Below are 24515 nucleotides of genomic sequence, written 5' to 3' on the forward strand. Positions count from 1 at the left end.
TAAGACAGTGCATCTTCCAATTAGATGAAGGTTATTTTTTTCCTTTGCGAGTTCAGGGAAAAGTTTCGGGTACTCCTTCCATGCATCAATGCTGCCATCTCCTGGTCAGATTCATGTCGGACCCAGGCTTATCCTGGTAGCTCTGACCAGTGTCTTCTCGGCTGATCATGAAGAATGACCAGTGCAATTAAAGGCTCAAAAGTGCCTTGAAGTCAACACAAAGCCTCTTTATATATACCGATTTAAACAGCTTGTTTCAGTGTATCTGAAAGCAGTTCCTATGTGGCTGTAGTTAACAAGATCGGCTGCAAATAGCACCAGGAACCTGCACGAAGCCTTCTGAATGGCTTCACTGAAGTTTACTGGAAACACCTTATCTTAAAGCACTAACTTCGGTATAGGCACCAATCCTACTTAAAGCTGGAGCAGCTGTTCAGAACGAGGCAGTACTCATCTAATTCTTCAGCACAAGGCTACCGAGCATTTTTCTGTAGACAATAACACAGGACACACAATAAAAACGAACAAAGAGGGTATAGCCCCGCTTACAAGAGGGTTCGGTGCAAGTAGGTCATCCAGGCCTTGATGATTCAATAGCCAGGGAACTTTAAAAGCTGCAAGACACACACACCTCATTCAGGGAAACCAGCAGCAAACAGCCTCCTGTGAAAATGGCTGAAGAAAATTCCCTATCAAAAGGAGATTTTTATTTTTTTTAATGATCTCATGGTTAACGTGACAAAGAATCTGAAGCAGCTGGTTGGACTAGACAAAACCCACTGCATTGCCACTGCAAGTTCTGTAGTAAGCACTTCCTTGCAAACCACCATGACATCATTTTTAGCTCACTAGCAGGTCTATGCTCCTCTACCCAGTATGTTCTGTTCTTTAGGCAAAGCCAAATACAACAACATCTTTAGAAAAGATCAGAACTCCTCCTGGTCTTCAGAGCTACTTTATTACCCAAATATTAACATATTCCATTTAAATTAACAGCCTTTTGCTTCCATCCTTTGTGCTCCAGGTTAACCATTTTCTACACGAATGGTTTTGTAGGATTTATTAGAGAATCAAAGGTAACGTGCATTTGTTTTTAGGCATCTATACTACAGTTAGACCACCAACCTTGCAGGCATGATCTGCGCATGAGGTGTATCCAGAAACGTTTGGAAGAGGACAGAGCAGGTGTTACTGCTGCTATTAGGGGCTTATGCTGGGTATTTAAATTGCGTTGATGCGTGGCAGGTTGTTCTCAGAACCAGGGACACAGCTGGTACAACACCATTAGCAGCTCTGTACCTCTAAGGAGAACACTTGAGAAAGCATTTCTTTATGCAGCCTGGCATGCACCTTGCACAGCTGATGACCTGACTCACACTCTTAAAAGCTGCCACAATCATACACTCTGAGTACTTCTTATCTTTAATAAGAGACAGATATTACCTACACTCTTAAGACAGGCTACTGCAGGGCAAAGACTAAAAGCCCATTCTGCTAAGATGCTGGTACCTGATGTGCTCCTGGCTAACAAGCTGATCTATGCTCTGCACTAGCCTGGGCTTGGGTGAGGATCAAGACCAATTTTTTTCCACTTAGTAATTAGCCAGCCATTCTGCTACAAGGCAGGAGAAGAGTCATCTGAGGACAGAAACTGTTCTGGAATACATTAGTGGCTGGTGATTTAGGAACCTCCACTCAGTGACACTGAGCAAATCTCCGACTTGCATAGCTAAGCCTGTTTTGAAAATTGGGTACAGAAGCACATAGCAAGCTCCAGAAAATTCTGTGTTGCAGCTTTAAACCCTTTAGAACACTTTCTAAAGGATTTTAGTTTTAAATTTCCCAAGAAGGAGGTTAGTTTTAATGACTTTATCTGTCTGAGTAGTCTGGGAAGCTTTAATTGATGCTCACCATATAAATATAATTTAATACTTAACACAGAACTAAAGGAACATACCTGGGGAGAGTTACTCTTAAATGTCATTTGCGTAAGTTTATTCTTAATCAAATAAGAATCTAATTTATGACACTACACAACTTCGTATCCAGAGAGCAGAGACTTTAAACTAAACCTCACTATACCTGTGCAATCTAATCACTAACCCATTCAGGAAAAAAAAGCTGCTGCACAAAAATTACAACAAAGAGGCTATGACTTAGAAAAGGACATATGTTTAAATTGCAGACAATCCAGTACCAAAATCCTAATCATTCATCCCATTCTTGAAGCTCAGAAGGATTGCTCTTTCTACACGATGTTGGACCAGGCAACAAAAATGGAGCAACTCTATAACCCCATTCAAAAAGAAGAAGGAACAAAGACATTTTTGGTGGTTTGGGATGCTTGTTTTTTGGTTGCTTTTTCGGTGGGTTTTTGTTTTGAAGTGCAATCTGCATTAGCCCTAGTCATACTCCTGCAAACAAAAGCTACCTTAAAGTTCAGGTTTGTTCTGTTGTTGGTTTTTTGTCTTTTAATATAAAAAATTGCTGCTTCCCAAAATAGGTTAATAAATATTACACAATCTGAGCATCTCGATTTCTGTCAGATGCTACCTGCTAAGTAGGAAGTCACATTTTTAATCTGAAACATTAAAAATGTCTTTTTTCCATTCCTCAGATAACTGAACGACTATAATAATAGGCAAATCTAAAATTAAGAGATAGGCAAATCTAAAATTGCACCGATTTCCTTTGAATCCTGCAAAAGAAAGAGGAAATTTCCCTCTTGGTTGAAGTCAGAGGCTCTCAACAACTTTGAATTCAGTGCTGTAGCTTTCCGAGCCTCTCCAAACCTAAGTTTGTTTGGTTCTTCAGACCTCAGCAGGATTCCCCTCTCCAATGAAAGTAAAAAAGTGAACTTTTCAGTGTAGTATTATAAGATTAGTAAAGTATTTCATCCTCCAAATAATTGTTTCTAAACTCTGGTCACAACCTTTGGATTAGGAATGTTTGATAGCAGGCAAGTTGGGGAGCACAAGATATATCTGTAGATGGAAGATGAACTGCTTCACCCTTTCCACCATCAGGAAAATTAATAGAAAAGCTCAGAAACATGAAATACACTTTTGTCATTTGGTTTCATATTTTCTTTGAACAAGGAAGCCTGAACTGCTGCAATCATGGACTCATAACAGTTCAAACACCAATAAACCTTCATCTAAATAATTGCTGCCCTTTTGACCAACACAGAACAAAAATTTAAGTTTCTATGGCCTGTAATTTGCTATGGGTCACAATGCAAGTTGTGAACAAGTCTTTCCACATGTGCTTGTCAGCAGGCTGTGCTACCTGCTAAAGCAAAACTGAACTGGAAAATTGAAGCATTAACACTTATGTTAATGAGGAATGTCTCCAGCGATGACAGAAACTGCCCAATATATGTACTGTTCACTGTCAGTTTCTGCTTTAAGTGCCAGCCAGAAAGTGTTCATCTTTAAAGTAAAACCTCAGAATATGCTAATCTTATTTTCCCCTCCCACATCCATGCACAGCACAGATGTGCCCTTCCAACATAGTTAAATTCAGTCCTGTGCAAAGCTGCTGGGGTCATGAACAGGTGACTCCACTCCTAATTTAAACCCCATGGAGAGAACAAGTTTTGACTAATGGGCTCTGGATGGGATACTTTAGACAATGCCAAGCTCTTTGTCCCATCTTTTCCTCTGACTGACACAATAAGGCCTTCATTAATTTAACTGCAGCTCCCCTGTATGCTGGCAGGAAACAGCTCTTCCAAGAGCAATCTCACCCAGCAAGATCCCTCAGATCTCAGCACTTCCCAGAGCTTAAAAACATATTATTTCAGAGATGAGACCATTCACGGGGACCAAATGTCACAAGCATTTGGAAAACTGGCACTACTGCACAAATGTTTTCAACTTCCTCCAAGTTTCTACCTTGGATGACTTCACCTGGAATCTACAGAGCTGTTTTGCAGGGTGATATTTTATCCTGTCATTGTCAAACTTCAGTCCACTCCTTGGTATTGCTTTCCAGAGCTCACTTCTTCCTGCTCCAGAGCATCATCTGCACCACCACACACTTCTTCCTTCACAATAGCCAGATCTGCGTGTATCTTCAACTGCTCAGCTACACACCCTACAACCCTTGCTGTGGGTTTCCCTACCCCTTCATCAGCCATGTCAGGTACACCTTGAAAAACTTTTTTTTCCTCTAACAGTGGAAATTTCTGCCAAGTTCCCTTCACCGCAAGGAGAAAATGTTACTCCAATTATATCAGCTAACAGGCAAAGAACAGGGAAAGTCTGTGAAACTGACAAGACTAACACTAAACACTTCCTCATGGAAGTACTTCTCACAGCAGATGTTTTGAAAGTATGAGTGGTTTGCCTAAACAAACTAGTCTTTCAAAGTTTAATCAATGTAGAGTCTTATTACCTTTTTAAAACTAAACCTAAAACTTACTGAAAGTGGCCTGATGTTACACACATCTCTTTTGCAGCACAAACTAAGTGTTCCATAAATGTTGAAGTTCCTCAGTACAGTCACAAGCTGTTGGCTTAAACTTGAATGGCAAAAATCAGACTGCTGAACAGCTTTAAAAAAACCCAACCAAACAAAAAACCTTCCTTAAATTGGTTGATGCTTGCATCATAAATTACTACCACGTTTAAACACAGAAAGCCTTAAAGCTGAAGAAAAGTAGACCTTTAATTCAACCTACGTAATTGTCTGCATGATCCAATCTATCCCAGCAACTCTTTCACCACTGAGAGTCTGTTAAACTTATTTTAAAAGGCTTAAGAAACTAACCACATCCACCAGCCAAACCGTTCTTTCAGCAGAAGTAGCATGGTGTATCCCATCCGACATAAAACTGTTTTCAAGGAGCCAAGTGGGGTCAGGCTGTGTTACAGGAGGACAAATGTTAATGAGATTCCAGGCAAGAGAACACAGGCAATATTTTCTGAAAACACATTAAGTCTCCTGTTGAAAGATGACTAGTATTTTAAAATTTGCTCAGTCTCTTGAGGTTACATTGGCCTGCAACACGGAAATTTCAACTACATTGTATTTTATCAAGCATTTTCCTTTAATTGATCCCTTACTCTTTCCTACAGCCTTTTCACTCAAAGAATTACGGGCTTGTCCACATATAGAGGTATTCAGAAATAGCTATTCCTGACAAACCTTGTACAGAACTTTACTTTGGAATAAACTTCCTTAAACTACCTCAGACATTTCCAAAGCTAACTCTGGCAGAGTATGTTGCAAACCAGGAAATCCATCAGGAAATACTTTTAAATTATTTATTTCTCACTTATACCCTTTAACCCAAACTAACTTTCCCCTATAGACACTTTGAGCTACAAATATTTCTAAATCTGCTGAATATCAGCAGACTGAAAGAAAAGAGATGACAACCATCAAGCTCCTACTCTTTACTGCGAAGTAGTATATCCTCTAAGTCCTGAACCAAGTAGGAATCTAGGAAGGGCAGCTGATGAAAATGAGGCAGTACATGCAGTTAACATGGAGCATGCAAGAAAAGTTCAGTGTGGGTGGCTGGTTAGGTGTTTTGACAGTTCTTAATTTGATGTTCCAGCCTTTAATTGTATGATGAATTTGTTGGCAGCATTTCTGGATTCATGCCTCCATTCATCTTTATTTACAACCATTTTCAGCTGCAGCTCTAATTTGAGTTTTCATCCAGTCTAAATATGCTCCTTCTCCACTAGCTCTTAATGGCAGCAGTCTCACCTTCACAGCCATCTTCCAACCACAGCTCAGCTATGCTTCTACATAAGCATTTGGTGAAAATCCTACAGCACTTGTATTGCAGACCTGACCTCATCTTGATTAATTTATGAATATTTCAAAATCCACCATGATTAATTCAATAGACCACCTGCATTGCTGCACTCCACACCACTGTGCATCTTGCCAGGGTCAACACGTTCCCCTTCTCATTGTCCTTATGCACCTAGATATACACACACACAAAAGACACAGTCACATCTAAAATGACAGGCACTGATCAATGAAAACATCAAAAAATGCTTAAGTACTGTGGAAGAGGTCACATCAGACTGACTGCTGTCACACTTTGGATACTACTTTGAAGACTATGGTCTGCCAGTCGATACTACATTGATTGAGAGGAGACAGGATGAAGAAGAAAATGCAGCTTTTCATTTTTAAACAATTTTGTCCATTTATCAGTTCAGCTCTTAGAAAATGGATAGTTAAAAATTCAAAGCCAACAGCCTAAAGTCTAGACACAGTAAGTACTAAGTCACTTCTTCGTTGCAGCAGACAATTGGATTTAGAAGCAATTCTCCCTAGCGTCCGACTTGCCTGTTGAAATGAAAAGCTACATCTTCCAACATGCAAGTTTTGGAGTTTCAAATAGCTAGAATCTTAACTCCATGTCTGATGTGAGTGGCTGTTTCATCTCTGTTAGGCTGGGCTCCCGCAAGCTGATCTTCTAGGGCTTACAATGCTGTCAAGCCTGACCAATTATTCTGCTGGAAATTCTTTCTTAGTATTACTCTCTGGATTTGTCTGACTCATGCTTCTGCCTTTTCCTCAGAATGACATTAATAGCAACTTTCTTCTTGCAACTGACCTAGCCAGTTCCTCAACAGAATTCATACCAATACACTTCTTCTATTAAATAGAAACCAATTAACTCTTTTAAAAGATACTGCCAGGGCATTGGGAAGAAGGGGCTAATTCATGGACAGAGATAGACACCATGATGTTGTCCATTATGACTAAAAGGCCTTTTTTGCCAAAAAAACACAACCCACCCAAGCCTAACAAAGAAGGAAAGTGCATGTTCTATGTTATTTGAATTAAAAGCACACTTAAAATGTCATTCTACAGGACGGTGATTTGTAAACCATAAACTTGCTTGCATTTGGGCTTGCTTCTTCTAAGAAACAAGTTAGGTCTAGTAGAGAAAGCTAGCTGAATTCCCCAGAAAGATAATTCCTGCATTAAGAAGCTTTCCTGTTTGACACATCCCAACAGCAGATAAAAAATTCCCAAGTTATTAATACCGAGGGTCAGATGCTAATCACAGATGAACCACACACTTTGCTCTTATCACAAAAGTATCTTATGTGGCAACCCACTGGAATACACAAGTGAGCTTGGAATTTCACCTTGAAATACCTGTCCTCACCTTGCCCTGTAGAGCCACATGATCCTCTCTCCCCATTGAAATGAAAAAATTTTGGATGTTTTAATCCAAACTGATTCAAGATCCCCCCTTTCTCAAATTTTGGAAAAATTTAAGTGTGAGGCTGTGTCAAAATCCTTCTTGCTGAGAACAGCCAAGCCTATCATCTTTGAAGGGAGTAGTCCCTACCTAACCATTCTCTGTCTCAGAATACAGCTGAAGTTTCCATCTTTTCCTATGAGGTTCATGCTCCACCAAAGCCTAGTACGTAGCCTGAGTTTTAGCATTCCTGCAGCCAGACCAGAAACACTTTTCTAGACCCACGAGCTTTTCCAGCATTTATACAACTCAAAGGACCACACTGCAGAGACAGCGAAGCAGAATGAAAACGAGCCAGATGAGGAACCTAAAGTATCATGGCTACATCAGCTTAAAAATTTAACAGGACAAACAAATGCAGGCACAGTGTCAATAATATGACTAGGCAGCTTTCAGGATCTGCGTTACTCTGGTGCTACAGCATACTCTGTAAACACACCACTTCATTGCAAATAACCTGGGATCTGGCAGTCTTGGGGATGCACTGCACAGCATCAACACATCTCCAGTGCTGTAATCCTAAAGTGTTCTGGAAAGTTACACAAGAACAAAAGCAGTCAGTAACCTCAGCTAGTAATCGACTTCCAGAGCACAGTCATTACTGCTAGCTGCCAAAAGAACAGGACATCTACCTCCTATCCTGGTCCTCAGTCCTCCCGTACACTTAGACAAGTGAGCTGAAAGTCACTACAGAGTATGAAAAAAAAAAGAAGAAAAAAAAAAGAAAGAAAAAGACAACATCACCAAAAATAGCAATTAAAAATAAAACAAAAGGTCAGAAAGATAAGAGGGAACCTGATATTTAGAAGCCCAAAACTTTCACCAAATATCTTGCAAAGTTCAGATCGTAACCATAACAATATCTAAACACTAGATGGAAAAAGCTTCTCTCGAACGTGATCCAAACTACTTTACTCTCACCTCCATGGAAAAGCCAGCAGGACATAAAATTAACTGTGCTGGAGCCAACCATGTTGGCATTCATGAAGGAAACCTCATGGGTCAAACTGGGACAGTCTTAAACTTGTCCCATAAAACCATGTTTGCAAAAGGCTGGTGGGGGAAGCCCAGAGGAGAACTTCTCTTTATCAAGGTTTCTTGTAATTAATAGTATACACTGTCATATTAAACTGACATTAAAAATTCTGTACAACTCAATCTGGAGCTGTACAATTAACTCTGGATCTGCAAGACGCACCTGGTTACTATTTAAAATGGGCACTAGGAGGTTAAACATAATGCTCCTTCTTAGAGTTACTTATACTGCCTTAGAATATTAAAAGTAAAATTTTAGAACATCTGGTTTTCCTTTCCACTCCCTATGATATCATGTTTCATGTTTTCCAAGCACATTTGGCAGCTCACTGTAAAGATACAGGCAGACTAAATATACAGGACAATGCAGAGTCAAGATGAAAAGTTCCAAAGCCCTGGATGCCGTGTGTTTCCTATCTCCCAAGTTTCAGTTACACAAGTGGTGTAATAAGGGTTTTCCCCCCATTGGTAATTCATGTATTCTTCAACCTTCTTTTTCCTTGAAGAGACGAGATGATATACCATATATCTGCCCTCTAGAGTTTTGGCTGTGTCTTTGTAAGTAATTTTGCATGTATTATGGGATATTCCAAGTCCCTATACAGCAAGATTCAGTTATAAGAAAAAATTATGTTTAACAGGATCAGACTTTGTATGTACTTTTCTTTATCTCACTTCAGGAGATGAGGTTAGCCTTCTATATTCCTTCTGCCTGAAAGAAAAAGAACACCAAAGCAAACCACACACACTACAGCCATTGCCTTTTCACGGCTTGGTTTTGTGCCTCCTAGCCTGAAACTGAGGATTTGGACCAAACCAGTTCCAGGACACTGTGTTTCCCATGAATTTATACAGGCTGAAAATAATACAGAAGAGTGGCTGTTATAAAAACTAAAAGCTCCCATTTGAGCAATTTCTCCCATATATTTAAACAAATCTTGATGCAATCTTTGCATTTTTTCCTTTTTACTTATTTTATTATTTTTACTGGGTCACATTCAAAACTTAGATTAGTCAGCATTAACACACCTTCAAACTTAGCACATACTCACATTTTATTGATGCACAAAAAGGTAGCTGACTCATTTATGCTCACCAGTAAAGGAGCACCAAACTTAAAAAATCCAACATCAGTTTCTTGCTCTAAATCTTAATTTCTCCAGTTTGTAAAAAGACAGTTTGGAAAAGCAGAGATGAGTTGGGAATCCTAACATGATAAGAGTCTTTGGTTTATTATTTCACATTTAAAAGCAATTTATATCATCGTAATTATTAAAGTGCACAAAGGAGGAAAAGTACGTATTAGGGAAAAAAAAATGGCAAAATAATAGTCCCAGTGGTTATACCCTGATTAAAACTTAATGACAAATCAATACAACTATAATTATAACTTTCACCCTGACGCAATTTGGAATAGTTTATATATATCTATTGATTGGTTAAGACTTTATATAAAACAAGTATGAAAAGATCTTGCTTTGTCCTATTTTTATTACAGGTTTGTTGTAGCAAATCTCTAAATCCCTACCTCAATTATTTTACAGCTTAGTTCTCCCATAACACAAGTGGAGAAAAGCTAGCAAAAAAGCACAAGCTTATATTAGTTGAAAAATGGCTGTTACAACATCACAGCTTCCACACCATAAAGTCAGATTGCCATTTCAATAGCTATTATTATATATTTCTCTTAGAATATGTAATAAATGGCCTTAGAGTAGCAAAAGCCAAGCACATCAGACAGCCCTGAGCAACTCATTTAACTATGCTGCATCTCTGTCAGCATGAAAAGGAAAGCAGTAAGTGCCTGGGTTGTGAGTGTCACAGGACTACAGACCACCTTGGAAAAAAAGGACAACAGGTACTGTAATCATGAAAGGAGTCATCTGTAGGCAACGGTTCTTTGTCTGCTGATGATTAAATTACCCAGTTACAGTTTTCTCACAGAACCCTCAGAGGCAGAGGACATATTCTATAGATAACACACTCATAAAAAAAAAGAGGGATTTTTTTAGAGGATGTTATCACAGAGCACCTCTTCATGAACACTATCACCATTCTACTTGATTCTAAAAGAGTACTTGAGAAGCTTAAAACACCTCTCGGATCTTCTGTTCCATAAGACATTAGGCAAACAAGGAATTCAAGGGCCATGCACTGCTATAGCGGTGAAGAACCTCTCACTGATTTCTAACAGCCTTTAGAGAATTTCCATAGAAATAAGTTCTGTGCATTGCCTTAAGTTAGAAGTCATAACCTGACAGCACAGGCTCAGATCAAGATCAAAAAGAATCCACCTGAGGCAGGAACACAAATGTATCCCACCCAGCCCTAAATCTATCACTTTCTATCTCCTCCTGCATATAACCACTACCAGAGTGGTTAGTAAGTGCTGTATTCACCTATCTTCATGTGCTTGGTATGTTAAGTTCCCTGGCTAAGTCCCACTCAATCTAATCAGTATCATTTTAACAGAAGAATAAAAAATACTTTGGAATCAAAGCTGAACCCACAAAGAGCAGACAGAGCTGGCCTGCTTCCCATGGGAAGGAGCTAGGCTGTGCTGCTGTAATAGTGAGGCACCTGGTGCTAAGCTAAAATGGCATGGATCTCTCTGCACTCTGGTAGCTTGGCACCGACCTACAAGTAAGCTAAGCCACCACAGGGAGTATAAATACACAGCTACGTGTAATGGAGAGAAAGAAGCCAGTGTCACAAGGCACGAAAAAACTCAGTTATTAAAAGCAGAATGCGGAACCACAGACAAATACACTTTTCTGCCCCACATCATGGGCTAAGTTTAAGTTGCAAAAGAGCCAGAAAAGCTAGCTGCATACAGCCCACTTCCTTCCCCCAAGCTTGTGAGGACACAGCAATTCACCCCATTTCATGACTGCAGTGCCAGAAAACACCCAGTGTGACAAATGCAGAAGAAAGGAGGTGGACAGTGCTGGCAGGAACAGCAACGGGACTGTTGACAGCTGAACACCTAGCCCTGAACACTGCCAAGGCACTGTGCCAACTCTGCAGTTAAAAACAAGAGAAGTATCTGGGAAAAAAAGGATTTTGCTTAACCTGGAATGTATTTGATTCAGCTAACCCAAAGCAACCTTGCCCTTGTTATTTGCAAATAACTTCAGTAACAGTTTTTAAAAACACAACACTCAAGTTTTAGGATAAAGTGTCTTCAGTATTTACCTATAGTTAAGTTTGTGTCTGGATCAGATAGGAATGGTCATCATTTCATCACATCAAGAAGTGTTCTCTCTCAACACCTGCTACAGTCTATTAGCACAGGAAGTTCCTGTTATGGAGCACCATGTACTAGCTCTTCCCAGTGCTAAAACTTCAACTCATTGGATCTACAGGTTGTCCAGTCATCCTGGCATTGCATTTTGGCAATGAAGTGAATGTTATGATCTTAAACTGGAACATAATGTCACTTTCAAATACAGCCTTGATATTTCCTTAATACTGAAAAATTTTTCTTCCCTCCAAAAAAATAAATTAAAAAAGATTTCTAAAGAGTGGTGAATTTAACCTGGGAAAGAGCCTAGATATGCCAGATTGGAAAGTCATGAGGGCAAGAGGTATTTTGTTGCTTAAAGATGTTAATGCTATTTCATTTTTAACTTACAATATAAAACAAACAAACACCTACCCACGCACACAATCAATTTCTGCAAAGTACATGGTGTTAACAAGGCAAGGGCGACCTAGGCATCAAAACAAGCGAGGCTTCTCTTGTGAATTCCCTTAATGATCATATAAATCAGGGGTCCTCAAACTACGGCCTGTGGGCCGGATACGGCCCCCCAGGGTCCTCAATCTGGCCCCCTGGTACTTACAGAACCCCCCCGCCGGGGGTTGGGGAGGCGAACCAAGCAGCCGCAGATGATTTCCTGCCACTTCATCCATGTGCCAGCCCCCTGTTTAAAAAGTTTGAGGACCCCTGATGTAAAGTGTTCAATAGAATCTGATCCTGATTATTCTGGGTATTGTATAAACCTTGGCAAAACAAGCCATTACTCGCAGCTCCAGAACCTGCTATAAACAAACTAATGGATGTAATGGATATGAAACACAGAAACTTTTCCAAAAAGTGGGGGGCAAGAGTTTTCAAAGAGCTTGTATATAGAAAGTATTTTCATTATTCACATGTATCTTTATGCTGCAATATCCCAATGAAAAAACTAAATTAAGGACTATCAGTGAGATCATGTGAAAAGCTGTCACCAAAATATAAAGCTGTCCATCCCATGGGGAGGAGCTTCAACACATTACCCATGCCACTTTTCACTGAGACAAGTTTCATCAAGAAAGCATTACCTGTCATTTTGGTACGTGAAGTTACACAGCTGCCAGTTGCCCTAACCTGTCATGTCACTTTGTACATCCACTTAGAGAGTCTGTTTAAAAATACAATAAAATATTTTGGTAAAAGGTATTGACTGAACGTGAAAGCATGGAGGGGAGATTTATTAATTAGTTAATACTGTTTCTTACGCATGAAGGTGCACGCATTTCAGATGATGGCACCTACCTACTTTACATCTAACATCAGTGTTTACAGCTATTTTTAAAATAAAAATCCATTCCATGACTACCTCACATGAAGTTGAAAAGCTCTAGAAGTCTTTCTTGAATGTTAACACTGATGCATGACGATTACAATGTGAAGGTGTGTTCATGTTTTGGAACAATCCATGTTTTTACTGTCTACTAACTTAGTAAGGTCAGCCAATAGGCCTACTAAGAATTGTACTACTAACTCATTTACTCACTTTGAAACAATCCTTACAAGTGCCAACACTTCAAAAAAAAATAAGTAGTATCTTTCTAAGAACTCTCACAAGTACAAAGATGGTCAACACTCAAAAAAGTAAGATGTGACACCTAACCTTAGTTTTCATAATTGAATGGTTTCCACTCCTCTCACAAACACACAATATATGAACTTTTTTCTTACCACTTCTCCAAGGGAGGCAGCCACCATGTGTGTTGCTGGAGTCAAGTAAGATGTAGAGTCATGGTGCAGCATGGATTTCACATTCTCATAGGTGATAAAAAATGCAGCAGCTGAAATTCAAGAATACATGCAGCTGTTTAACTGTTCCTCCTTCACAGAACTAGCACAAAAACATTGAGACATGGATTTTGTCACCTATTATTCTGCAACTGTAGTTGAAAACAGGGTATTTTTGCCCGAAAAGAGTACCACAGTACCAACACAATCTGTGAGATAATTCCTTCAGAAGTTCATGCTCCTGGCTCTCAATGGCTAACCTCCCATTAATATCAAAGGTGTCAAGACTTAAGGCCATATTTAGTAACGAGATAAGGAAAGATGTGTTAATTAGTCATTAATGTCCAGTTTTGAAAAAATGTTATCTTCCATATTCATAGATAGGAAGGGTAGAGAGGTTGTTTGGTTGAATGGTCTTTATTGGGGGGAGGGGGGGAGGCGGGACAGACACAAATCAGTTGATTAACTGAAAAGAAAAAAAGTAAAAATAACTCAAAAATAACCCAGAAATCATCAAGCTACTTGATACAAGTTTGCTAACCTGCAACATGCAAAGCTGTTTCAGTAGCAGTTATTAATAACTTCTTCCTAGTTATCATCCATTTAATATTTTGCACTTTAGCTCCATAAAAAAAATTCTTCCAGGCTTCTGAAGGACTCATAAAAGTCTTGTCCATGAACAAGAAATGTACAAAACTAAACAGAGCATAGCAACAGAAGCTGTGTTTATTCACTGCAAGAGTCAACTACAAAGGCACTTGCACCTTAAGGGTTATTCCTCCTAAAGATAATTTCAGTTCTCAGTCATACGTTGGAAAAGTAAAACCACAGTTCACATTTTGAAGATGTAAATCCTGAAAAAACTGACATGTCTGGCGGGGGAACAGATTTTAATTGTAAAGAAGGGCTATGTGAATTGCCTTCTGCTAATCAAAAGATGCTTATCACCTCAAAAGGAGATAACAGAGCAGACAAGATAAAGAACTGAATTTTTTTATATCACCTTATGAAGGACATCAAAGATCTGAAGGTGTCGGTGGATTTGTCAGCAAAATTCTCCTAACATTCACTACTGACAAGATAGCTTGCTGCTTTTTTACCCCTCCCTACGAAGACAAAATGGACAAAGAGATTAGGAATTTTAGGTGCCTCTTCTCTGCTGGACTACAAAAATTTACTTTTTTAAGGCTTTAGCTTTCAAAGTATTCCTAATGTTTTCTCATTTTAAGTGTTGTAGATGCTTCTAGGGAGAAAGAGATGGGCAGAGCATCCCCAGGGCAATTAGCTCAAAGACCTCCAGTGCTCAGTCACTCTGAATTTTGCTCCGTTCCCAAAGCCATGGAAGAATGGGTTGCAACAAAAATGTCCAGGGCAAGCAAGACTCAAGTCCTCTTTGGCAGTGGGAAATGCTTCAGGGTGCACCTATAAGTAAGGACAGGCTTATATCCGGGAACACTTCCAAGGAGTAAGGGTTACTTTTCAGATTAAACATGCAACAGCCTTCATTCTAGGCTCGCTCAAAGGTTTGTTCAATAACATACAATTCTACAAACTGCTTTTCACAGCTGGACATGGACTCACAGAATCCAAACAGTCACCTGCAGCAGAGGAAGCTACAGGCATGACTGTCCTATACTACTTGAGTTCCCAGTTAAAGACAAAGCACAATCCAAAGAAAATTTACCATTTGGAAAGGATCCTATAGCAGTGGAAGGGACACCAGCATAGATCCCACGAAAGCCACCAGCCTTCCTAAATCCTTGAGGACTCTGCAGTCTTGTTTTTACAGTGTCCAAGGGAAAAAGGATCAAGTCAACACAGACACCAGCAACTCCACCAGCCTTCAAGACAAAACCATGGAGTAAAGTGCATTAATATTCATAGGAGTGAAGCTGTGGTGCTTATGCGAGTAACTGAGGCATGCCTAAACCAAAGTACTACTGACCCTATCCTTTCTGAGGTCGAATTATAAACTAATAGTCTTACACAGACCTCAATAGCTTCTATAGCTATAAAGATGCTTCAACAAAAGAGAGAAAGCAATAGATATTGCAACTTTGAAACCATTTTTAAGGTAGTGTCAAAACAATCTCAGTGTTTTCAATAGCATAAGCAAAGCAATGCAACACTTAGCCACTACAAATAAAAACAAGACAGTGAATGTCATTTATCAAGATGACACAGCACAAAATGACCCACACCTCTAGGAAGTTGTGTGATAAGATCAGGTAAACACAGAAGAAACTCTGCTTCCCCCTTAAGCATCTCTAGAAAGCACATGCACATTTCTCTAGCAAACTTCTCTATTTAAAGTGTTACCCTCCCCTTTCCTTTGTTGAACAAAGCCCAAACTAAAACGGCTTTATTTTCTTTTGCTGACAAAAGTCTACAGGAAAAAAAGTCATATTAAATAAAGATGGTTTTGAAGTCATAAAGAAAAGGGGAAGGTTTTTAGCCAAAGCAATTCTTAAAACCAAACTTAAAAAAAAAAGGGTTTGACTCAAGCTCAATCTTTTCCATTGTCTATGTTTCTAGATGACTTTGTTTTTCTAGATGACAGGAGGAGGAGACTAAAATAAATAGAAAAACTCATTTCACAAACAGAAAAATAATCAGTATTTAGTATTAATCCATTATGAGGCATTACTTAGATGCACTGTTAATCAGAATGGAAAACTTAGTTTGAAGTCTATTTCACAGAAAGCTGCGCACAAGAAACACACAAGAAATGCACAAGGAACAGCTGCAGATTTTTAACTCTGCCTGAAAACAAATCACATGTGTGTTACCATTTTTTTTTTTTCAGGGCCAACAGAGGATTCAGAGAGGTGTTCACTATCTGCTACTAAAGTTTTAATCAATAAGTTAATTACTCTTTTAATCTAGTTGGCTATTTTGCATGCATTGATTTTTTTTTTCACTCCTTTCATCAAAATCCTTATCTGCTCACAATAACATTGATCAGATTTAATCTAGCCATCTGTTAAAACATGAATCAAAGTTACTAATTGCTTCTTTAGTTTTCAAAGTTCTGTATCTTAAATGTCATTTAAATTCATGAAGCAGCTCACAGAGCACCTGCCAGAGGGTGACAATACCTGCGTGCTCAGGCCACCTGCAGAAAATAGCAGTGATTTTTAGATAAGACAACTAAAAGGCACCTTCTCCCCCACCTTTCAGTTACAATAGCATTATGAGAAGTCAAAGAGTTGAAAAACCTTTACCGGGAGTGGGACGCAGCGGTTAAAGCTTACTCCACCAAAACGATTAAACAAAATTAGGCCCGAAGGCAGCTGCACCCAACCGTGCCCCGGCGGCCCTGGGCCCGCAGCTCTCCTCACAGCCACGACTTCCCACACAGCGCCGGGAGCCAGCGCCGGATACCCCCAGGGCAGGCCCTAGCTACGGAGACCACGGGCTTTTACCCTCTTGTATGTGACGCTGTTTGAGAGCACACGTCGAAAAGAAGCTTTTAGGGTGGGAAATGCTGCGCAAAGCGTCGCCAGGCTGCCGCCAGGCCACGGCCCCTATATGCCCGCCCGGCGGCGGCTGGCGAAGCCATGAGGGGACGAACCAAGGCGCGCTCCCGCCGGCACCCCAGGCCGCCGCGTCGCCGTGGCAACGGGCAGGCCCGTGCCCGCTCACTCACCGCCAAGGCCGCCCAGGACTCCCGCGGCTCCATGCAGGAGTGGCGATACCGGGCGGCGACACGGCGCAGCACAGACAGACCGCCCCCACCGCAGGACGGGACTAGACGCCCCGCTGCAGCCGCGTCCCGGGCGCGAAGCAGGGCGCAGCCATGTTGCTGCCCCTGGCCCGCGGTCAGGCGGGAGCGGGTTGTCACTGCGCCTGTGCCGGCGCGCCGCGCATGCGCAGGGCGGGCAGCGACGCCGGTGCCCGGCAGCGTCACCCGTCCTGCTGAGGGAGCGGGACCCTCGGCCTCGCAGACAGGGGTTGCCTGTCTAAGGGCCAAAGCAGCCATCAGCTGTCAGTAAGCGCTGATTAGTTATTACATAGTAGTGATCTGTAGATCTGGTTTCGCTCCAGAAAAGGAGGGAAGTGGCGCTTCCTTCAGCCCGGGCTCCTGCGCTGCCACTGGGCCCAGGCGGCCCTGAGGCGTGGGTGGCCGCCATGCTTCCAGCCGCCAGCGACTGGGATCTGTTCTGAAAGCAGATCCACTGGAAAAAATACGACATTTTTAGGTGAGAACATTTGTGAAGTCAGTTGAGGTTTTTCCTCAATCGATATCTGCGGCGCAGACGCCCTGGTTTTGGTATGTCCTGCTGACACCATCCTGCACAGACTTTCCGTGGGCCATTCCTACAAAGAGCAGATTGGAGCAAGGCATAGCTCCGAGGAGATGTGCTGGCTCTCCCTGGAAGGGAAAATGCCATTTGTCACTCCCATCAGAAACGCTTTTGTGTTTTGCATTTGTGTCTTGCTGAGGCGTCTCCACAAAGGGCATTCAAATCAGCAGTGGTTTCCAAAGTTGCAGAGAGGGTTTTGGCACAGAGTCCTCTCATAATCCTAGCCCAGCAGGAAACTACACTTGAAATTATAGGATATGGAGAAGGGGTAAATGTTGGAAAGCACCATTGTGCACACAGAACCAGAAAATAAGCAGGCTTCAAGATGCCCTTGGCTACAAGCACATCACATGGGATGACTTTTGGGCCTAGCAGCCAAGGATGTGACGATGCCTCACATTCTCAGCATCAATAACCACCTACAAGCAGCTCAGCTGCTCTTCATCAAATTGCTCAGGGTTTTTGCAGGTGGGAAGCACCATGCTGTCCTGTCCTGTACCATCTGCCTGCAGCAGCATCGTGATTGACATCAAAGAGTTGCCAGCTTCAGCAAATTTATTACAGCTCTCCTGCAGTGCTGTGGGTTTTTTTCCTGAACTGCCTCAGACCCCAGAGACAGGCAATGTTAGTCTTCATTTCATTTAGTTTTCATTTTCATTTGAGTGAAAAACTCAAAAGCTCTGCAGGCAAAAATAGAAAGAACCTGAATGTATTGTATGTCTCAACCTCCTTTGAACCAAGGCAGCTCCTTGGTTTTCTGGTCCTAACTTAAAATTTTTACAATAATCTGGTGGATTATCAGTACTTTGTTTTAGTTTAGGCTTTGTTGTGTTTATCAAGGATCACTTCTTGGTTTCATATCAGGACATGAACAAACAAGTGAACTCCTTTGACATCACTAGCACACCTGTTTGCAGTATGGCTGTCTGACACTCTTTTATTCCAAAGCCCACAATGCGTGTGAAGCTTAAGGCAGGCCAGTTTGCTGTCCTAGGAATTAATTCCTGGAAACTTTGATTCTGATCTCTGGAAGAAGCAGAAACCACCATTACATATTTCAGCTGTAATATAGCAAAGACTGGACTGTGAGCAGTTATTATAGTAACACCCAGCAGAGTACCTGGCTTTCTGAAAGAACCCTGCTATTCAGACAGAAATAAAAATGATCTGAAATCTACCATTTCCAGCTGGTGTTCTGGTAAGTGGCTAAATAAACACAATAGCTGAAAGTTCCTCAGTTTCAAGGTTCACATCTGTCATTAAATTAGGTACTTTGGAGTGATATTGAGGGAAAAATCAGACATCTGCAGTAAATGAAGCATGCTTTTAGAGTTACTGCTATCCCCATACGACCCAGTGATGGCAGCACTTAAAATGAGACCTTATTCCCCTTGTGTGCCCAGGAGGTTTCTTGATGTAAAGGTTCTTGGGGTCATAGCGAGCATTTTTCACATTGTTCAGTGCAAAGCGTTCAGATACACTCTGAGGCAGTGACTCTTTTATTTATCACCTTCTGTCAGGACAACTGCTGCTGCATCAGAGGGGTCATAACCTCCCATTCTTCCAAGCCACTGTCCCGTCTTAAATGACCAAGTTCTGCTTAATGCCGCAGGCCAAACATTAATCTTTGTGCTAAGTCCTTCAATGGACTCCCTCTGAGCTTGCAGAGTAAGTTGAGTGAAGAGAGATCTGCTTTCTCATGTCCTTTCTTCCCTGTGCAAAACCACTGTGGGTGCTTCCCAGAATCTACACTGCAAGTGAAGAAAATGGGCTGAGCACAAAAATCTAGCACAGGCAAAGGAAGTGTCAGTGTGCACCTGAGCGATGGGTGTTTGTAGTCCCATACCTTCACTCAACCTTGTTTTCAGCTCATTCATGGTCGTGTGGCTTCTTCCAAGCCTGCTTTCAGCTGTAGCTGAAGCTTGGGAACTGGTGGGCAAGCTGGGGAGGCTGAGGAACAGCCACACAATGCTTTTCCCAGGCACTGCGTGTGCAATACCCTGTAGCAGAGAAGAGAATAGACAGTTGTGTCCCTGCCCCTGCCAGAGCTGACTCAGCCAGCACTGGAGCAGCTTGGTGGCCACCAGGTTTTTCCTCAGCCCCTCCTTCCACCTCCTTTTTCATTCCTTGCTCCTCTCTTTCTTTGCCCTTCCTTGCCCATGGCTGCAGGCTGGTAGGAGTGCTTTTACAAATGACCATTATGCCTACAGCACCTCACCTGCTTTCCTCAGCCTTTGCAGCACATAAAAGCCTTGGCAAGAGATGAAAAGCCTTTTAATTATAGTGTGATAAAGAACATATTGCATCTATGGATGCACTGAGTGGGATATGAGCTGCCAACAACAGCAATCCTCTAGCTTATACTCTGGAAAAAAGAGAGGTTGTAGGGAACAAACATGAGCCACTGATGGGTCTTCTTTGTCAGGGCTACTTAAGCACCATTTTGAATCAATTTCATATTGTTAATCCTTTCACTGATACAACTATGTACACATATAAAAATGCCGATATATGTATATCTGTATATATGTATGCATGGCTATATGCTTGTTTGTGTGTATTTCCTCCCTCAGTCTCAAGCTGCTATAGCATATCTGACACCAGCAGCAGAAGATATATTGATCTGGTCATAGCATATTAAGGCTGCTGAAGAGCAGATGTTAAAAACAGACTTCTTGGCATATATCTGCCCCTGGCGGTATCAGTCGCACACATGTTCCCGTTTATTTATTAAAGCAATTGCTCTTCTCATTCTGTTTATTATCTTTCTCCTGGGCAATGCAGGCACATCAGAGCCAGCCCCTTCCAGTCAGTCAGCCCTTCTTGGACCGTCATTTTTTCTTCAGCTCGGACAACACCCTGCATCTCTTCCTTCCTGAGAAACTGGGTCTGTCCCACTGTTCTTAAAAGCAGATGGAAATTTATCAGCTGCAAAAATTTATCCTGGCATAAATATAGTGAAAATAAAGACTCAGGGAGCCCTTTAGCCCTTTAATTTGATACTGTGCAGGTACAGAATGGGGCCAGAGGGTCATCTGAAGGGGGAGTTTCAATAATAAAGCCACATACAGGACCCAAGAGGTTGTGATGCACCACAGGAGCACATCGTGGCAGAGGGGGCCTGTTAATTGAAAAACAAGGAACAAAACATAATCCTTTGGCCATAAAAATCTTGTTTGTCCCATTTTATTACAAACAGCTGCAGAACTGTGAAATTAGTGCCGAGCCAAGGGCCTTTCCTGAGATCACATCAGTGTATAGGGGAGCGGGTGGCTCCATGCATTGGAAAAGTGTGACACTGGTCCTTCTCCAGGAGACAGGATTGTCACCAGCCTCCTTAAACACCTGATACGCACATGCTAAGGTGAGGGCTTCTGCCATACTCTTGCAGAAGCACAGGCTTCTTTATTCTGCAGTTTATTTTTGACTGGGATAGGGCAGCAATGTTCTTGGCCATAGCTTCACTGTAGTAAATCCAAGAGGTCCCCTGACACCAAGTGACCTGGAGCGCTTGCGCAAGGAAGCTGAGTCCTGTGCTCAGGACTTACCACCAGGACTGGTACTTGCCTCTAGCAGCCACCACATTGCCTGGTGCCCCATAGCCCCTCTGCATGCTCAGTAGCTGTGCTGCAGACCTCTACCCACTTCCCTGGCTGTTGCATGTGCTTCTGGAGCTGCCTCCTTCAGAAAAATGAAAATTATTATCCTAATATCTAGCCAGCAGTGGACAGCTGGACCTGGACAGGCAGCAGTTTTTCCAGCGTCTCTTCATTTTGTCTCCCTTTTGTTGCCTTAACCCTCCTGCAAACTACAGGGAAGGCTGATTTAATGTGGATTTTAGATCATTTCTTGCCACTCAGACACCATAAGCTCCCCCTCATGCTTACGGTAGTGTTCCCTGTTCTTAAGAAATCTGGCAGGTTTTAGAAATTTTGCTGAAATACTAATTGCAGTAAATTTTTATGGAAACAGATGGAGGAACCAGACAGCCAGAAATTTAATAACTCCTTTGAGTACTTAGCAGCAGAAACACTAGTCCCCGAATTCATTAAGGAAAAAAGTGATTAATGAAGATATAGATTCTGCATAATGATAGAAAACCTTAAACTGTACGGATTTCTGATGCTTCTCATTTATTCTGCCTTATTGGCTGCCTGGACAATTGAAGATGAAAGGTCTGGGAGAGACAGAAAACATGCATTTTAGCTACTGGCTAAAGTAAGTGAAATAACGATCCAGTGGCAATGTAGTGACCTTTTCCATGTGAACACATCTTCCAGAGACTCTGCAGTTAGTCTTACAGCACAGCTGAGTTAATCTAATATTTCCATTTAGCATGTAAGAGAAATGGAGGAAAATCTTAATTACACTTGCATTTGTGGTTGTAGTCCAAACCCCTGACACTGGAATCACTCACATCTGTTCTCAGCTCATTTCATGGGCTGATGCAATGACTTAGTTGACTCAGGAAGCAGAGTTAAGAAGTTTGCAGCAGGATGGCCCTAAGCTGTCCAGACAGTTGTGCATTTCTAAACGGTCCCAGAGGAGCATCCCTGACATTCCTGCAGAGTGGCTGGAACTGGGACACTGGGGTCCTTCAGTCACCAAATTGCTTGAGTTATTCTGGTGATTTAGTGCTTTCCTCTGTTTAAAAAAGAGGATTAACAGACCTGGTCTCTTCCAAAGGCTACAGACAGTGTTAATGAAACATGGGGTGGGTTGTCCCCTCCTAGGAGGAGGAGTGGATGCAACATTAATGCTGCACCCACCGTCCCTCCCCTTCCAAACAGTATTGACCAACAGGAGACCAAGGCCATCCTGGTAGACGACCGGCATGACCCCTTGGGCTATTTCACTGGACCTTTGTAATAAAAGGCTTAATTAAAATTGGATTTCCTTGAATTTCATGTTTTTGGAGAGCTGAACATTGACCCCTCCCTGTTCCACAGGGATGGATGAATCCTTCATCCCAATGCTGTGGACCAGCACTGCCCTGCAGCAATGGTGAGCCTGGCTCCTGGGAGAGGTGTGTGGCTCCAGCTCAAGGACAACCCTTACCTCCACTGTTCAGCTCCATCAGCCTTCTGGCTTAAATAAATTGCAATTTTTTCTGTACAGACAAGGAGTAATATTTTAGAAAATTAGTTCATTGCCAGATGTTTGCTCAGCTCAGAGTTTTTATCAGCTAAATTCATTCTCCAGCTCCCAGGGAGCATGGCTGATGGGAAGCGCTTGCAATGACATGTAGAGCAGCCACCGTGGCTGAAACGATCCACCTATTGGGAAATGCCAATCAGGTGACTGACTGAAGAAAGGAAGTTAAGGGTTTATTTGAACAGCTGAACTTCAGCATGTAAACTACAGCTATTTTTTAAATGTAAACTGTAAAAATAATAGTTTGCTTTAAAAAAAAATGTGCTGTGCGTTTGGTGCTGTGTACTTGATAATAATTAATTTTTACTATCATTTAATTCAAGGAAAAAATTTTTCTCAAACTGTTTTGACTACTCAGAGAAGGACAAAGAACAAAAGTACGTCATAGGGACAGGGAGCAGAAGGATGAAGGGAGTACAGACTCTTCTAAGGACTAAGTGCTAGGGCACATGTTGCTTGCACATCCCATTTTGCCACCACTGCACACTGCCGGCTATGTCCTGTAAGACTACATGGGGTTCCTGCTGCTTCATTTTCAAATTCTTCAGGGCCAGGGACAGCAGTGGAGTGGATGAAGGCGACTGCCTCATGGAGAGTTTGATCCCTAAATCCAAAACAGAGACAGGCTGTGTATGCTTCCCTGACCCTAAGGAGGAGTTCAGCAGTGAGGAATGAAGGCTGCCTAAACTCAGTCTTCCTTTTCCATGTTCTAGTAACTGAGTCATCGATTGCAAGGCAAACCCACAATGATACCCCTGGGGGAAGGTGAAACAGCAGCTCCAGAAGAGCAGGGAATGGAGCTTTGTCCACACCCAGCTCCATTTGGCAGATTGACCGTGTGCCACAGGTGCCTGCTCACAAATCCCAGACTACACAGTGTTATTTGTGCGGGTGAGTGGCTTTGAAAACTTGGTAGCTCCACTACTCTTTCCAGAAGACTCACCATGCCTCCAGCAAGCTGAGGTCTCTGGGAGGACACACGTAGCTCTTCCACTGTCTGAGGACCCATGGGCCAGCATTGCCCAGCTGAGCTAGCAGTGCCCTGCATACGCAGCTCTCCTCCTCACTGCTGTGCTGTGGCTCATCACTTTAGCTGTCAAAATGCTGCTGTTAACTGACAAAGGGACAAAAGCAGCTGCGCTACTCAAGGACTGGGTATTTTGAAGGACTGCAGCTGCATGAGGCTTTCAGCCAGCACCACCAGCATTTGAGTGGTCTATCAGAAGAAACTAAGACAGAGTTGTGGGTAGCAAGTTTAAAAACACAAGACCTGCAAAAGCTGCAGACATCCATGCACTGAAAGAGGTTGGAAAGCTTTGCCTAAATGTCTTGAGGGACTTGGTGGGAGGGCCTATACTGCTGTTGGAAGCTCAGCTGAACTTTTACATTAGAGAAGCATCAGTCCGGCACAGATTATACCTCAGCCTGGACAAGTGCAAACCCCATCTGTACACAATGCTTGATTTTTTGATTATAATCAAGCACAAGAAGTGACTAAAACTTTTGTGGGCCTACATGTTGGGCTAAAGTATTAGTAGTCAAATGATGCTATGATTACAGTGATAGAAAAGTGAGATAAAGCAGGATCCTGAGAGCCTCAGTAGTGCCTAAACATTTTCAGGTTCATAAATGCTGTTGACTGCAGAGACTTAACCTTCTTGGGCATTTTAGACTATCCCTAGAGGCACCTACGTGCATCTGTAGATACCCAAACCCCTGCACCATTGCTGTAATAGCCACTGAATCCAGC

At 41.9% G+C, this 24515-nt stretch overlaps 1 protein-coding gene across 5 annotated transcripts in view; it reads right to left on the reverse strand.

Annotated features, from left to right (window-relative positions):
- Nucleotides 1-17142, reverse strand: part of SLC25A26 (solute carrier family 25 member 26) — an 88968-nt gene extending 71826 nt beyond the window's left edge. For 3 of the 5 annotated variants that reach the window (XM_056334344.1, XM_056334343.1, XM_056334342.1), the window contains exons 1-3: nucleotides 16954-17142; nucleotides 14989-15145; nucleotides 13248-13357 (exon numbers count right to left, since the gene is read on the reverse strand). In XM_056334344.1, the coding sequence (XP_056190319.1) occupies nucleotides 13248-13357; nucleotides 14989-15145; nucleotides 16954-16986 (300 nt within the window). In that variant the 5' untranslated portion in view covers nucleotides 16987-17142. Of the gene's footprint in view, nucleotides 1-13247; nucleotides 13358-14307; nucleotides 14411-14988; nucleotides 15146-16953 lie in introns of those variants that run through there. The other 2 variants (XM_056334345.1, XM_056334346.1) reach the window with 2 other exon arrangements.
- Between the last annotated feature and the right edge of the window lie 7373 nt (nucleotides 17143-24515).

The sequence above is a fragment of the Falco biarmicus genome, chromosome 4 (genome assembly GCF_023638135.1).
Source record: "Falco biarmicus isolate bFalBia1 chromosome 4, bFalBia1.pri, whole genome shotgun sequence".
Taxonomy (NCBI): Eukaryota; Metazoa; Chordata; class Aves; order Falconiformes; family Falconidae; genus Falco; species Falco biarmicus.